Source organism: Grammomys surdaster, unplaced genomic scaffold, assembly GCF_004785775.1.
Source record: "Grammomys surdaster isolate TR1022 unplaced genomic scaffold, NIH_TR_1.0 126248, whole genome shotgun sequence".
Taxonomy (NCBI): Eukaryota; Metazoa; Chordata; class Mammalia; order Rodentia; family Muridae; genus Grammomys; species Grammomys surdaster.
In genome coordinates, this window is record NW_021621048.1 from 6,063,427 (window position 1) to 6,079,144 (window position 15,718).

General features: G+C 36.7%; 1 protein-coding gene across 1 annotated transcript in view; it reads left to right on the forward strand.

The window, feature by feature from the left end:
* Xrn1 (5'-3' exoribonuclease 1) overlaps nucleotides 1-15,718 on the forward strand; it is a 91,783-nt gene that overhangs the window by 32,833 nt on the left and 43,232 nt on the right. Inside the window, exons 10-16 of the mRNA XM_028758974.1 lie at nucleotides 614-776; nucleotides 3,332-3,445; nucleotides 5,158-5,256; nucleotides 8,173-8,288; nucleotides 8,872-9,018; nucleotides 13,832-13,921; nucleotides 14,147-14,282. Of these exons, the coding sequence (XP_028614807.1) occupies nucleotides 614-776; nucleotides 3,332-3,445; nucleotides 5,158-5,256; nucleotides 8,173-8,288; nucleotides 8,872-9,018; nucleotides 13,832-13,921; nucleotides 14,147-14,282 (865 nt within the window). The remainder of the gene's footprint in view (nucleotides 1-613; nucleotides 777-3,331; nucleotides 3,446-5,157; nucleotides 5,257-8,172; nucleotides 8,289-8,871; nucleotides 9,019-13,831; nucleotides 13,922-14,146; nucleotides 14,283-15,718) is intronic.

Genomic DNA, 15,718 nt, shown 5'->3' on the forward strand with positions numbered 1-15,718 from the left:
TGGTGAGTTTCATAGTACCTTTTTTTTTCACTTTCTTTTAAATTTAAATTTCTCTTTGTGTTTATTTTTGTGCCTGTGTCTAGCCTTCCTTGAATGTGGAGTTCTGCATTTTTACAGATTAATATCTTATTCAGTCACAAAGACAGTGGAGAAATGGTTTACAGACTAAAATCAGTACCGTCAAAGGTCTTATAGAGCAGTTCTCAAGCTGGGGATCGCAGCCCCTTGTGGGTTGAATGACCCTTTCGAAGGGGATACCTAAGACTGTTGGAAAAGACAGATATATTTACATTATGACTCATAATAGTAAGAAAATTACAGTTATGAATAGCAACAAAGCAACTTTCTGGTTGGGAGATCATCACAGCTTGAGACACTAGCGGAGTTAAATGGCCACAGCCTTAGGAAGGCTGAGGATGGCTGTTGTACAGGGTGTTGAGAACTGCCATGCATGTGTTTGCTGAGGATGGCTGTTGTATAGGGTGTTGAGAACTGCCATGCACGTGTTTGCAGTGATACAGGTGTTTGCTTGTAATTGGTTTAATTGATGATTATCACCTGGACGGTATATATACTTCTTTATATAGGTCTTTCTTTTGTATTCTCCCTTTAGATATCTAAGAAGAAAGGGAATAATTATAAATGAAACATCTGCTGTTGTGTATGCTCAGTTGCTCACGGGTCGCAAATATCAAATCAACCAGAATGGTGAAGTTCGTCTAGAAAAACAGTGGTCAAAACAAATTCTTCCGTTTGTTTATCAAACTATTGTTAAGGTAAAGTTCCCCAAGTCTCAATGCTCTATGCTCTCTTAGTGTATACTCTAACACATTGCATAAAAAGTCCTTCCAGAAAGGTCTGTGCACACACCTGTAATCCCAGCTGCTTGTGAGTCGAAGTAGAAAGATTACAGGTTCAAGGTCTATCTAAGCAAGTTAATGAGTTCAAGTCCAGCTTAAGCAGCTGGGCAAATTAGCAAGAGCATGTCTCCAAAGAAAACTGTCTTAAAGTACTGCAAATACAACTCAGAAACAGATTACTTGCCTAGTATTCATGAAGTCCTAGATGTTTGAAGACTCAGCAAAAAAAAGAAAAAAAGACAGTTATACTAATTAATATTTATAAATAGAATAATGATTTAGCAATGTATAATACAGCTTTTTAAACATAATTTATAAAGTATATCATTTGGGGGCTGCCCAGATGACTCAGCAGGAGGTCAGAATGCTTGCAGCCAAGCCAACAACCTAAATCCATTCTCCAGAACACTATACACGAGAACTTAGTCCCTGGAACCCTGTGACAGAAAGAGAGAACCAGCTCCTACAAGTTGCCCACTGACACAAACCAAAACACTAAATGTTTCTGTTCTGGTTTGGGGTTTTTAATTTTTTTTTAATATTTATTTTTTTATTTTGTTTTATTTTAATGTATGTGAGTACACTGCATCTGTCTTCAGACTCACCAGAAGAGGGCATCGGATCCCATTACAGATAGTTGTGAGCCACCATGTGGTTGCTGGGAATTGAACTCAGGATCTCTGGAAGAACAGACAATGCTCTTGATCACTGAGCCATCTCTCCATCCCGGGTTTTTAATTTTTTAATATTATTCTTTACAAGGACTATTCTATATTCTCTCAGTATGTACATGGTTTTGATTTTGTGATATATTTTTTTGTTGTTCAGTTGGTTGGTTGGTTGATTTGGGATTTTTGTTTTGTTTTGTTTTGTTTTGTTTTGTTTGAGATAAGGTCTCTCAATTATGTAGCACTGGCTGACCTGGAACTTACTATATAAAACAAGTAGTCGTGAACTCACAGAGATCCACCTGCCTCTCTCTCTCCTGGGTACTAGGATTATTGGTGTGCGCCACCAAGCTTGGACAATGTTGTGGTAGTTTTTAAGAACATATTTTCTAGAATAAGTTTTCTAGCATGTACACCCTTCATTCTTAACGTATCAACACTTTTTTTATCCTTCAAAAATACTGGCCTTAGACAGGTGTAATGATGAATATCTGTAGTCCTAATACTTGGGAAATTGAAGCAAGAAGATTGTGTATTTGAGACCATCATGGGCAACATATCAGGATCCTTTCTTTAAAAATTTTTATTTTTGCCAGAATTAAACTAATGAATATTAAAGGTTTGACCTCTGCATAATCTCCAATATTGTAAGGAGTCAGTGGAGAGTCTTTATTCAATGTTTGCTTTTTCACAGTTTCAGTTACCTGCATTTGACCAGTGTCAAACTATTACCTGGAAAATGCCAGAATTTAGCAATTCGTACATTTTTAAATAGTCAGCATGCTGAATATTGTAATGAATTGTTCGTTATCACTCAGATGGAGTTCATCTTTGTCCAGTGCATCCTTGCTGTATGGGCTGACTACTGAGTAGTATCTCAGTACCAGCTAGGCTGTCATGGTACAATGGGAGATAGTAACATCTATTTTTCTAAATGACTCCAAAATACAAGGGTATTGGTACTGGCAATTAAATATGATCCTTCAATGAAAAGATGAAACTTTTCCTCATATGCTGAGGATGGTCAGATTACAGATAGTAAGAATGAATATCCCATCTATGAAGTTGTGGCGGGAAAGTTCTAGTTTCACTGTTGCTGCTGTACTTCAAGCTTGGAGCATATGCCCACATTTCATAACTTAGTCATTCACCACATTTCATCATGGAGGCATTATATCATCACATCATTACATGAAGGGAAAAAGTGAAGAGAGTGCAAGACTCTGAAAGGAAGGGGCCACATTCAGAGTCTTCTATTGCTGTTATCTCTTACTGTTATCCAATGTATAAAGGAAACTGTCATGGACCGATGTGTGTAAAAAAGAATTTGTAGGTGTTGGTACTGTCAGTGGTTTCAGACATACACAGTGTATAAGGGACTTGAAATCTAATCCCATCCCTTGGATAAATACTGCTGTATATGCTAACCCTGCAACTTGTGTTTCTCTCTTAATAATCTGTAGTGTAGGAATTAAGAGCACAGACTGTCTGAGGTGGCTTCTTTGCTATGTGACCTTGGACAATGTTCATCCCCTTTTGTGACAGTTCACAAATGAGGTTAACAGTGAATGTCTACCTCCCAATGGTTATGTAAGAAGTAAATGAACTAGATAAATGTATGAAGTGCCTAGAAGAAAGCATGCTGTAACAAGTCACTGTGTCTTAGATTTTGGTATTATTTTACAGAAAATCTTTATATTTGACATTTGCTAACTTTTCAGATTTAATCCCATAAGAAAGATCATATGCAGGTTTTAGAAATATTAGCTGTGATAATTTACTCTTCTATTTCATTTTATATAGGATATCCGAGCTTTTGATTCTCGTTTCTCCAATATCAAAACATTGGATGATTTGTTTCCTCCCAGAAGTATGGTCTTTATGCTTGGAACTCCTTATTATGGCTGCACTGGAGAAGTTAGTTTCAATTTTCTTATTAACTTTTTTCTTCTTTCATGTTAATACAGTTCTTGCATCTTAAGTGCAAAATAAAATGCAATGCCAAAACGGAAACATAAGAAAGAATTTGCTCGTGTAACTTAAAAACACAGCATTTAGCTATAGTAACGAGCCAGTGATCAGGAGGTGGGAAAAAGAATTCAAAAATCTGGTGTTTTTTAATACACCTGTTTATTGGATTTATATTTGAAGCAATTATAAAATTATTTTAAGAAGGTTTTATGTACAGGGTTAATACATTTTCAAATGTATTGATATTTTTAATAAGAAGATTGATATTTTATTAAGAAGAGTGGAAACTCTTCCCACTGAAAAAAGGACATACATATATGGAATAGGAGAAACTAAGAAGAGTCTGTGAGGGACAGATTGGAGGGACGTTAGGAAGTCTGAAACATGCATGCTTATAGGCACATGATTGTGTGTTTAGACGTGTACTTTTCAAAAGTGTAAGAAGCAAAGACACTCTGGAAGCAGTGAACACACAAAATACCCAGATCTTGACCTCTGAGATCATAAGACTTCTCTAAAAACTGCAATTCTTCCCAGTAAAGTACCTACCTGATTGTAGGTCTTGAGCAGAGATAACATAAAATAAGCTTGCTACATCTGATCCCAAGAAGTAAGAAGTGCAAAAAGAATGAAAGGGTCATGTCGGTGAGCACAGGAGGGAGGTGAAAGGGCTCCTTTGGCCATATCCTCATAGTTTAAGTAGCAGGATAATGAAGTACACTAACAAATTAGAAGTTAGTGCAGCAAATCAAGAATTCATCATTGCATGGTAATAATAAAAAGATAAAACAAGAAAGCTTCTATTGTGGATATTAGTCAGTGGTGAAGCACCTACCTAGCATGGGTTTGATCCCCTGACCACAAACATAAACATATGGAAAGGATCTGGAGAGATGGCTCAGAGGTTAAGAGCACTGACTGCTCTTCCAGAGGTCCTGAGTTCAGTTCTCAGCAACCACGTGGTGGCTCACAACCATCTGTAATGGGATCCAATGCCTTCTTCTGGAGTGTCTGACGATAGCTACAGTGTACTCATATACATAAAATAAATCTTCTTTTTTTAAAAAAAAATAAGAATGTACTCTAAAATACAGGTAAAGGAAATGATGTCTTTAAGATATCCTCAGAGCATTGATTGGTCCTGGAGATTGTAGTACATGTTTACAAGCCTAGCACTCAGGAAGCTGAAGCAGGGGGTTTCCAAGTTTGAGACCAGCCTAAATGAGTTCAAAGCTAAGCTGAAAATGCACACTGAAACCTTGTTTCAAAATAGTAGTAGTAGTAGTAGTAGTTGTTGTTGTTGTTGTTGTTATTCCATGCATGTAAGTATGCACACAGGATACAAATACTAAAGACACATTTTTTAGAGTGTTAGCAATAGTGAATCAGGGTTAATGTTTGCAAATATCGTCTGCAACATTTGAGTAATTTGATGTTATCTACAAGGAAGTTAATTTTTATATGTGATTAATATATATTAAAGCAAATATAAAATAACTCATTCTTACAATAGTCTTTATTCCTGTTATAAATTATAAGAAAATTTCCATGTATAATTTTATTTTTGTGTTCTATTTTAGAAGAATAAAATTCAAATAAGGAGAAAGATAAATTAATGTAAAAACAGATTAAAACAGTCTGGTTTCTCCCACTCCCAGGTTCAGGATTCAGGTGATGTGATTACAGAAGGTAGGATTCGTGTGGTTTTCAGCATTCCATGTGAACCAAACCTTGATGCTTTAATACAGAATCAGCATGTAAGTACAGTAGTTAGTCTTCTTTAAAATAAACTCTTTAAATGCTAGGATATTTTTTTGCCTCCTTAAAATTCATTTCAATATTTTAAGAATAAGTATAATGGGGTAAGGAGATAGTTCAGTCAGTAAAATATTTTTAATGAAGCATGAGGACCCTAGTTCATATCCCCAGTACCCTTGGATGAAAACTGAACTTAATGCCAGTAATGGAAGATGAGACACTGGAGCTAGCTTTGTCAGCCAGCTGAGCGTAACTGACGAATGCCAGGCTTAGTGAGAGATCCTGACTCACAAAAGAAAAAACTCAAGTTAATGGCATCTAAGGAATGATACCAAGCTTATTTTCCACACATACGCTAATATGCGTGTCTACTGATAAGCATACACACACTGAAAGTGTAAAGGAAAAGTATAAATCTGTTCCCCCAAATTCATATAGATCTATTCATAACACTCTAACATAGCATGTGTAAGTACCCTAGTTTAATCCCCAACAATGAAACAGTATATACATATATGTAAATCTTTAACAAAAAATGCAGAAATTACATTATTGTTTATGTTGTATTGTGGTGATCAGGTTTAAGGCATTAAGCATTGGCATTCCCATGAGGGAACTTTAGATATAGAAGACAAAGGTGTCCCTAAAAAATCTTACCATTAGCTCTCTAATATAGAAAGAACTTAGACGTGTCCAGAAGCCATCAGTGTCCCATTAGATGCATAAGCTGGGACTTTGTTCTACAAGTCAGTGAAGGTGGAAGACCTTGTGGTCCGTGTATACACTTGTATAAAAGCACACAAAGTATTCCTTTCATGCTTTCTCTAATCCAGTGTTTTAGCTGTGCTTTTTATGTTTTCTAGAGTATTATTGGTTATTTTAATTAACTTTTAATTGCAACACAGCTTACAATTCTCAAATGGAGTACTATTAATGCTTGGGACAGGACACCTGTACCTATGGCAGCCATGTAAATAGGACATTTGCCCCAGAACACTAAATGGTAGTAACCTTGCCAATTATCATAACTGAATGTGCCTCTGCACATTTCAAAGTACTTTTTAATAAAGTGATAATTCTTACAATTAAGAAATGCTACCTTACATGCAGATTTCTGAGTTCAAGGCCAGCCTGGTCTACAGAGTGTGTTCCAGGACAGCCAGGACTATACAGAGAAACCCTGTCTCGAAAAACCAAAAAAAAGAAAAAAGAAATGCCACCGTAATTTTTTGGATCTGTTTTACAAAGCATACTTGTTCTATATTATATCTGTCATGGTTTGTATATGCTTGGCCCAGGGAGTGGCACTTTTAGGAGGTGTGGCCTTATTAGAGTAAGTGTGTCACTGTGAGTATAAGCTTTAAGATTCCTCCTACCTGCCTGGAATACAGTTTTCTCCAGGCTGCTTTATGAACATGTATGTAAGCAAGAACTAATAGTGTTGTCACTCCCTGGGCCAAGCATATACAAACCATCACATTCATCTAGATCAGTATCATTACTAAATCTGATGATATCTTGTTGAACAACCATGTTCTGTGTGTCTCTGTAACTATTGAGATAGTATTTTAAGTAATCCAGGCTGGCCTACATCACTTGAGTAGCCAAGGATAATTTCGAATTCCTGATCCTACTTCCCTCATCTCGATCCAAGTATTAGGGTTATGAGCATGTACCACTGCATTTGGCTACTGACATACTTATATATTTTAATAGTAATTTAGTATTCTAGCCCACAAAAAGCAATTACCCATTAAGCATCACTATAGATACATATAATCAGTAAAATAATGGCATCTTGTTTAGTCCCTTACCAATCCTAAGACATCGATGTTATGTTGTTAAAATATTCCTCCATTCAGCTACGATCATAAATTAAGACTATAAACTGTTGGAGCTGGGAGTGTAGCTCATTTGGTAGAGTTCTTGCTTAGCGTACATGAGGCTCCAGCACTGTATGAACCAGTTTAGTGGCCCAAGCCTATAATCCCAGAACTTAGAGATGGAGGCAAGGAGGATCAGAGATTTAAGATTATCCTCAAGCACATAGCAAGTTTAAGGTCAACCTGAGCTACATGAAACAGTTTCAAATATATATATATATATATATATATATGCTATTCATATAACTTACAAGGTATTTAAAAATAAATAAAAATTAGTATCTATCCATATGTATCATATAAGGATTGCATATGATTGTTATTGCTAGTTGGTATTGGGTTTGTAAATTGTTGGCTTCCTGGTTAAAAATTATCCCATCTGATACTTTTTTGTTTGGTTGGCTGGTTTGTTTGGTTGCTTGTTTGGTTTGTTCTGCCACTTGAAATATTTTACTTTTTTAATTGAAAGTAGATTTTTTTTCTTACAATATATTCTGATAACAGTTTCTCACTTCTTTTTCTTAATTTTACACTCATAACTACACAAGATAAGTTTCCGTTTATTTGACTGTGACTTTCACATAATAGTAAATATTAGTGGAAAAGATTATTTATATTCATATATGAAGGATACTTTTACTTTCCTCACTCACAACTGTTTTGATGATACATTTATGTTTGACTTCAGTATGTATAGTCATTTTTTAAAGTCTTATTTTTTATTCCAGGTATTTGCTAGCTAGCCCTGCTTAAAATATGAAAATTAATTTTAAAAAAGGTTATGTGAAGAATTTTGTGTTTAGTACTTACAGCATTTATTTATTGAGACAGATTTACAAATTGTTTCCTACTCCTTTGTTCATCCTTGGGAAGTCTTTGTTTTAAAGAGAAAGAGGAAGGCTTTCAGATCCTTCAGGGGTGGGGGTCGGGGGCAGTGGTGTCTTAACTATCTACAGATCTCAAAGGTAACCAAGTAGTACTTAATGCAGACATGTATTTCTATAATTGACCTCTTTATTTTTATATTTAAAGAAATACTCTATAAAGTACAACCCAGGATATGTGTTGGCCGGTCGCCTTGGAGTGAGTGGATACCTTGTTTCAAGGTTTACAGGAAGTATTTTTATTGGAAGAGGATCTAGGAGAAAGTAAGTTTGTGTTAGGGATATTTGCTTAAAGTGGAAGAAAAATTAAATGATAGAGATTAAATGCTTACTATCTCAGTAGTGATTTTTTTCCAATTAATGACTGTGGACTAAGTTGCCTGTAAATTCCTCCAGCAGTGGTTCTTTACATGAACGGCATATTTTTTAGATGCTTTCAAAGACAGTTTGTATTTTTAGCAGCTAACCTTGAAAAAAGGTATCAGAGGGTGTGTGTGAGCCTCAGTAATATATTTCTGTGAATTTTGTTATTTTCCTTTTTTTCTAATAACATAATTGATTTATATGGTTTCTTATCTTGGATTTTAAAACCTGTCCTATAGTTTTTGATTACTGCTAATTAGAAGTAACCATGCAAACTAAAATGTAGAAAATTAGAACTGAGCTTTTCTAAAAATTGAAAGCAAATGTTGAGTTTGGTGGTATAGCTAAGTGGCGTACTGCTTGTCTGGGATGTGCACGTCTTTGGATTCAATCCCTAGCACTGTTAAAAAAAAAAAAAAAACATAATTTTTCGTTTTTGGACAAATTTTAAAAACACTTATATTTATATGTGATTTAAACTTAGCCCTCATGGAGACCATAAAGCAAATGTGGGTTTAAATCTCAAATTCAACAAGAAAAATGAGGAAGTCCCTGGCTATACAAAGAAAGTTGGGAGTGAGTGGATGTACTCGTCAGCAGCAGAGCAGCTTCTTGCAGAGTACATAGAGAGGTGAGTGCCAAGCAAGCGTCTCCTAGTCTCGGAGCTCGGCATGCGCTGCTTAGTTGAGGCTGAGTTGCCTGCCTCATACTTGTTTGAAAGAGAGATCATGTCTTTCAGTAAAATGTATAGCATCAGCTAGGCATGGTGGCATACACTTCTAACCCCAGCACAAGGGAGCTAAAGGTAGAAGGATTGGGAATTGGAGGCCATTCTTGTAAGTAGTGCATTTAAGAACAACCTAGGCTATGTCTCAGACCCTGTCTCAAAAAAAAAAATTGCATTAATAATAATTAGGAAATGTATTACCATGTTTATTACCAAATGTTAACTGTTACCTAGGTGTATACCTAGATACATAGTTAATACATTCGCCTCTGATTACAACTTAATAATCTTTCTACCATAGGTTTCTATCTTCCTTGTCATTGAGAATCCCTATATTGGTTTCACGGGGCTCTCGTAATAAAGTACCTCCAGCTAGCTGTTTTCACCAAGGTGGCTTAATTGTCTCACCATTCTAGTAACCAGAATCAAGCTGTCAACAAGATTGTAGTCCCCTAGCTCTCTCTTACTTTCCTATAACTTTATGTATTACTTGGCTTGTAGATTGATCATTCCAATCCTCTATCTTAAGGTGACAATCTCTCTCCCCACTTGTCTTTATATAAGCATGTATTAGCCTGTCTACATTTCTCCTTTACAGTGGTACAAGTCATACTGGATTAGAGCCCTCTAATAGTTGTCTGTATTAGAACCCCATTTCAAAATAATATTAGTTTAAATTTGTATTAGTGTATGTGTGTGCATGGACAAGAGACTGCACATGCACATACTGAGGGAGAGGTCTGTTCCACCATGTGGGTGGCAAAGTCAGAAGACAACCTTGTCGAGAGAGTTCTTTGGACCATTATCTGGGTTCCAAGAATTTAACTCAGGCAGTCAAGATTACATTATCAAGAGGCAAATTCCTTTATACACTAAGCCATCCCCCTGCCTCAATATTCTTTATTTTTTAAAGGGTGATGGGAAGATTCAGTTATATATTGCCATATGAAAATTTAGCTTCTTTCTCTACTGATTTCCATATTTCCTTAAAAGGCCACATCAGACTTCTTTTTCTTGGCCTTGAGATTGAAGGACACCTACTTAGCATGTTCAAGGCTCTGGGTTTGGTCTGTGGTGCTGCAAAAAATAAATTTTTTACTTTTGTAGTTGTCATAGCCATTGATTTCCAACTGTGAAAGGTTCTCTATGAACTTCCAGCTCTTCTTTCTCTCAGTTCCCTATAGACATGAATATATTTCCCCCCACTACTGTTTTTATTACAAGTTTTGGTTAAATCTATAAGCTTTACATGCTTATGATAAATATTTGCAGTATTTCTTCCTCACTCACATTTTCATTTTCAGTCCTGTTTTTTTCATTTGATCATTATCTGTACACATACACATTAGCTGAGCCATAAACCCTGCCATACAGATGAGGGGATCAGTTTTTTCTATCTCTGTCCTAAAGCCTCTGCTTCGGCTGAGACTGACTGAGCTTGTCACCCAGCTACCTATCCAGAGACACTGTCATTGTGTCCCTATACAAATTCTTTATTTTCTGGCTCTCGTTGTTTAATCTTTATATTAATTGTACATTTACTTCCAGTACTTTTGTGTCTAGAAGTACTTTTTTTCTTTCTCTCACACTTTATTGGGCTGTCTAGGTAGGTTGCATGTCCTAGATTGGAGATTATTTTACTCAGGATTTTGAGAGCACTGCTCCATTGTTTTCTCGTCTCCTTCATTGGCACTGATGAGTCTTGTGTGTTCTCCTTTGATTCTTTGCATTGTTATCTATTTGCTTTAGGTTATTTTATGTGTATGAGTACTTTGTGTGTATGCCTGTGTACTACTTACGTGCCTCATGTCCATGGAGGGTCAGAAGATGGTATCTTTGCCCCTGGAACTAGTTACAGATGGCAGTGAATCACCATTTGGGTGCTGGAAACTGAACCCTCGTCTTCTACAAAAACAGCCAGTGTTCATAGCCTCTAATCATCTCTCCATCCCTTTGGGCCCTATATCCATATTCTAGACCCTGTCTATTAATTCTATTGACTGATGATATGTGCTTTGGTACAGATATTTTCTCTATCTCTTCTATTGTTTAGCCCCTGGAACTGATAACTCTTTAATTCTGGGAGACTGTCTTACAATATTTCTTTAATAATTGACAAAACTCAACATTTTCTTCTTTCTGCTCTTTGTGGGACTCCTGGATAAATTGATCTTCTTTTTTTTTTTTTTGGTTTTTCGAGACAGGGTTTCTCTGTGTAGCCCTGGCTGTCCTGGAACTCACTCTGTAGACCAGGCTGGCCTCGAACTCAGAAATCCGCCTGCCTCTGCCTCCCAAGTGCTGGGATTAAAGGTGTGCGCCACCACAGCCCGGCTTAAATTGATCTTCTTGTCTCTTCTTTTTCTCATTCTTTTTCATATGGCCCTACTCTAAGAGACATTTTCAGTTTTATCTTGGTCTTTGATGGTTGGTTGGTTGGTTTTGGTTTTTTGTTTTTAAGGACAAGATCTCTAGGTATAGCACCCCTCCCCTGATGCTGGCCTCAAATTTTAAAAAAGTACAGACTGGCCTGAAATTTGTAATCTTCCTGCCTCGGCCTCCTGAGTGGTATTATTGTCATATATTAATATCAGTACACTCACACACATATGAGACACACCCCTCATGTTTGTGGGTGCCTGAGGAAGCCAGAAGACATTAGATCCCCTGGAGCTGGAATTACAGGCAATGAGCTGTCTTTTTTTTTTTTATTTCTAATTTTCTCCAAATTATTTTTTTCTCCTCTATTTGATTTATTTAACCTTGTGTGTTAACGGGATGTTTGTTTGTTTGTTTGTTTGTTTGTTTTCTCCACTTCTAGTTCTTGCTATTTAACAAGGATGTGCCAAAAAGCCTGTTGGGAGTTTAGTGCACTTGAATGGGGTTTATCACATGGAACATTATTATTTCTAAAAATGTATCTTATTCTAATATCACGCTGTGTGTATGTCTTCTCTCTAGCTGGCTAGCTTTTCCTTGAGAGGGATCTTCTAGCTTTTTTCTTGCGTGATGGATGTAAGGCACTACACTGACTGCTAGTATTGTGGAAATTAATTGAATAAAATGGGGTTTTTTGCCCTGTGACTACCCACTCACCCCAGATCTTTCTTAGACTGAAGGACCTTTTCCCCTGGGAGTGGTAATGCTGCTAGCAGCCCTCTCTGCAAACATTCTTCTGGAATTGTGTGGATAAAGAAAACTGCCTTACCTAGAGTCATGTTCTCTTTTCACAACACAGTGCCTGGTGTAGGAGATACAAAGGCAAAACCTGCTTGCCCTGTTCCAGGACAAATATGAAGGGCTCCCCCAGTTTGAGATCTTTGTGGGACTGGCCATGAAATTCACTGAGAACAACTCTCAGCTCCACATCTTCCTGTTTCCAAGTTGTGCTTGTTTTCTTTTCTCTCCCCACAAGTATTGATTTCACGGGTCTCCCCACTACACTTGTGCATGTCTGTCCTTCTCAGAGTCTGCTTCCTAGAGATGCTATGCCCTGCATGCTGTATAGTTGCTACCCATGCATGAACTCCACACATGCTCAGCACTTAGCCTTTCCTTCTTGTACCATCCCTACCCCCTCAGCTCTCTGTCTCTGCTATAACCACAGCTAGAGTATTTCTTTGCTAACCTGTCTAAAATATAACTGCAGCTATTTTTCAGGAGTGATAGGCAAGTAAAACACCTATTTCAACTGCATGCTATATACATTTTCAAGGTAAATGCTATTAAATATTCCTAAAGTCCATAATTCCTGAGAGTTTGCAGATTCAAAAGAAGAGCCTCTTTTGATTACCTGTTTTTTCTATTGTGCAAGTCTGTCCTGCTCCATGACAAAGCGCCATTTACAAGTGAGGTCCTGAGCTGGGAGGAAGAGACTTGCTTTCAGTGCAGCTCATGAAACACTCAGCAGAGGTGTCGTGACCTTTTTGTGACTAGTGACTACTCTCTGGTCTAGTGACTGGCCCTAAGCTTAGTCTGCTTCTTCCTGTCTATCAGTTCAGCTAAATCTCATTTCTCCAGTGTCTAATGTCAAAACATTTATTCCTAAATCCTGTGACATTCCATACCCCATTTTTCTTTATTTCTCTTTTTTGGTCTATGACCAGTTTTCTACTTTATTGTTATTTTTGGTGGACTGGGAAAGGACAAAGATGTGTTTAATCTGCTTAGATGTACTCTAGAATCTTATGTTTCTAAAATAAATGTAATTTTGAAGAACGTCAGAAGAAATTTATAAACTTAATTTGCATATGAAATGTTCCAGCTTTGTTACAAAAATTGAGAGTTAACTTTGAAAGCTAGTGTGGTTGTTATCCTAGCAGTGAGGAAGCTGGAGCAGGAGGATTATAAACTTGAGATTAGCCTGGGTTACATAAGAAGCCCTATCTCCAAAAAAGGAGAAAAAAAAAGCCTACAAATACTATTTCCATGCATCTAATTCCTCACATTTTAGTCAAAGAAAACTAAGTCATAATTGGATTTTTTTTAAAATAATTGAACTGTTTCTTTCTCAGCCAATGGAAATTTTCTTAGAGTTACAGGAATATTCTGGCTAAGCAACCTTTCAGTCTCATTCCTTATTAATAATATTCCTTAATAGTACTATAAAATCCTCAGTATATTTCACATGTCCCCATTAGAATACAAAATCCATTAACAGGAAGTTTATGTGAGGTTAATTGCATATTTTAAAGCAGTATTTTATTTCTTTGTTGACTAGAGCACCAGAACTGTTTAGTTATATAGCAAAAAACAGCCAAGAGGACGTGTTCTATGAGGATGACATCTGGCCTGGAGAAAATGAGAATGGGTAAGCAAAGCTTGTGGTATTTATATTGCCCTGTAGTTCAACTCTAGGCTTTCTGTTTGAAAGTTCAGCTAAAGGTACCTTTCACTTTATATTATTTCATGTTTGGTTTAATTACTTAAATCTGATAATTCACAGTTCCTAGAAAGTTCTTTTTATTAGATCCTTAAGATAAACCTTCAGAAATTTTTAATCAACGTGAAAAAATTACTACTGTTTTTATTGTAGGGCTGAGAAAGTTCAAGAAATTATTACTTGGCTGAAAGGACATCCTGTCAGTACTCTGTCTCGGTCTTCTTGTGATTTACACATTCTGGATGCAGCCATTGTTGAAAAAATTGAGGAAGAAGTTGAGAAATGCAAGGTACTAACTTTGAGGAACCATGATTCCTGACGCAAGCTGAAGTTAAAATGAACAGCATGTTATTGGTTTTTTTATGTTTCAGCCAACTAATGTATGTACTTAATGATTCTGATTAATAATCTTGTAGCATTTTTAGCGACTGTTAGGAAATTTAAATGAATGTGTATAAATATACTTCAGTATACAAAAACTATAAAATTTAAAATTTGTTTCTTTGTAATAGTTCTAATCTCATAAATCTAGTTGCAATAGAAAGTTTGTGCATTGAATAATAGTGACGATTCCCTCTTCCTTGCTGTTGTAATTACATTCTTTTTTTGTTTGTTTGTTTGTTTGTTTTTTGTTTTGTTTTGTTTTGTTTTTGTTTTTTCGAGACAGGGTTTCTCTGTGTAGCCCTGGCTGTCCTGGAACTCACTCTGTAGACCAGGCTAGCCTCGAACTCTTGAACTCAGAAATCCGCCTGCCTCTGCCTCCCAAGTGCTGGGATTAAAGGCATGCGCCACCACCGCCCAGCCATAATTACATTCTTTAAAGACACAGTTCAGAGCTGGTGGGTGAGATGACTCAGGAGGCCGCCACGTACCTGATGACCTGAGTTCACCCACTGAATCCACATGGTGGGGAGAGAACCAACTTCCCAAAGGTCGTCCTGTGGCCTCCAGATTTATTCCATGGTACACAGGCACACACCTATACACACTCGAGTGCAGTTGCACACAGGCGTGCACACACTAATCTCTTATCTCTCTATTCTGCTATCTCAAAGCAACAGACTTCTGTAGTTGACTCAACCTATTTTATCCATTTTAACTAAATGGTAAAATAGAAGTACGTTGGTTATATTGGTATTTTTTAAAACTTTAATTCCTATTAATTTGCTTTTTATTAATGATGCCATAATAACACACTTTCTTTTTTGAGTTATTAGAAAAATCAGTTAAGAGCTGTGCTCAAGAGCCATTCCTACCACATTGAACTGAAGACTCTTTTTCAGTACTTTAATTTTTTCATGCATCCATTTCATCATTGGTAAATCAGTAATAAAATGCTGCCTACCTCACAAGTTATGACCATCAGTAAGATCACTTGGGATAAAACATGTTCTTTTTAGGACTGGGAATGTGGCTCAGTCTATAGAGTACTTTCCTAGAATATACAAAACCCTGATTTTATCCTAGCTCCACATAAAGCCAAGAATGGTGGTGCACACCTATAATCCCAGCACTCCAGAAGAAAAGACAGCAGAATTGAATGCGAAAATTATCCTGTATATGCCGGGCATTATGGTGCATGCCTTTAGTCCCAGCACTCGGAAGGCAGAGACAGGTAGATTTCTTGAGATCAAGGCCATCCTGGTCTACAGAGTAAGTTCCAGAACAGGCAGGCCTATAAGAAGAAACCTTGTCTTAAAGAGAAAAAAAATGTTATTCTATATA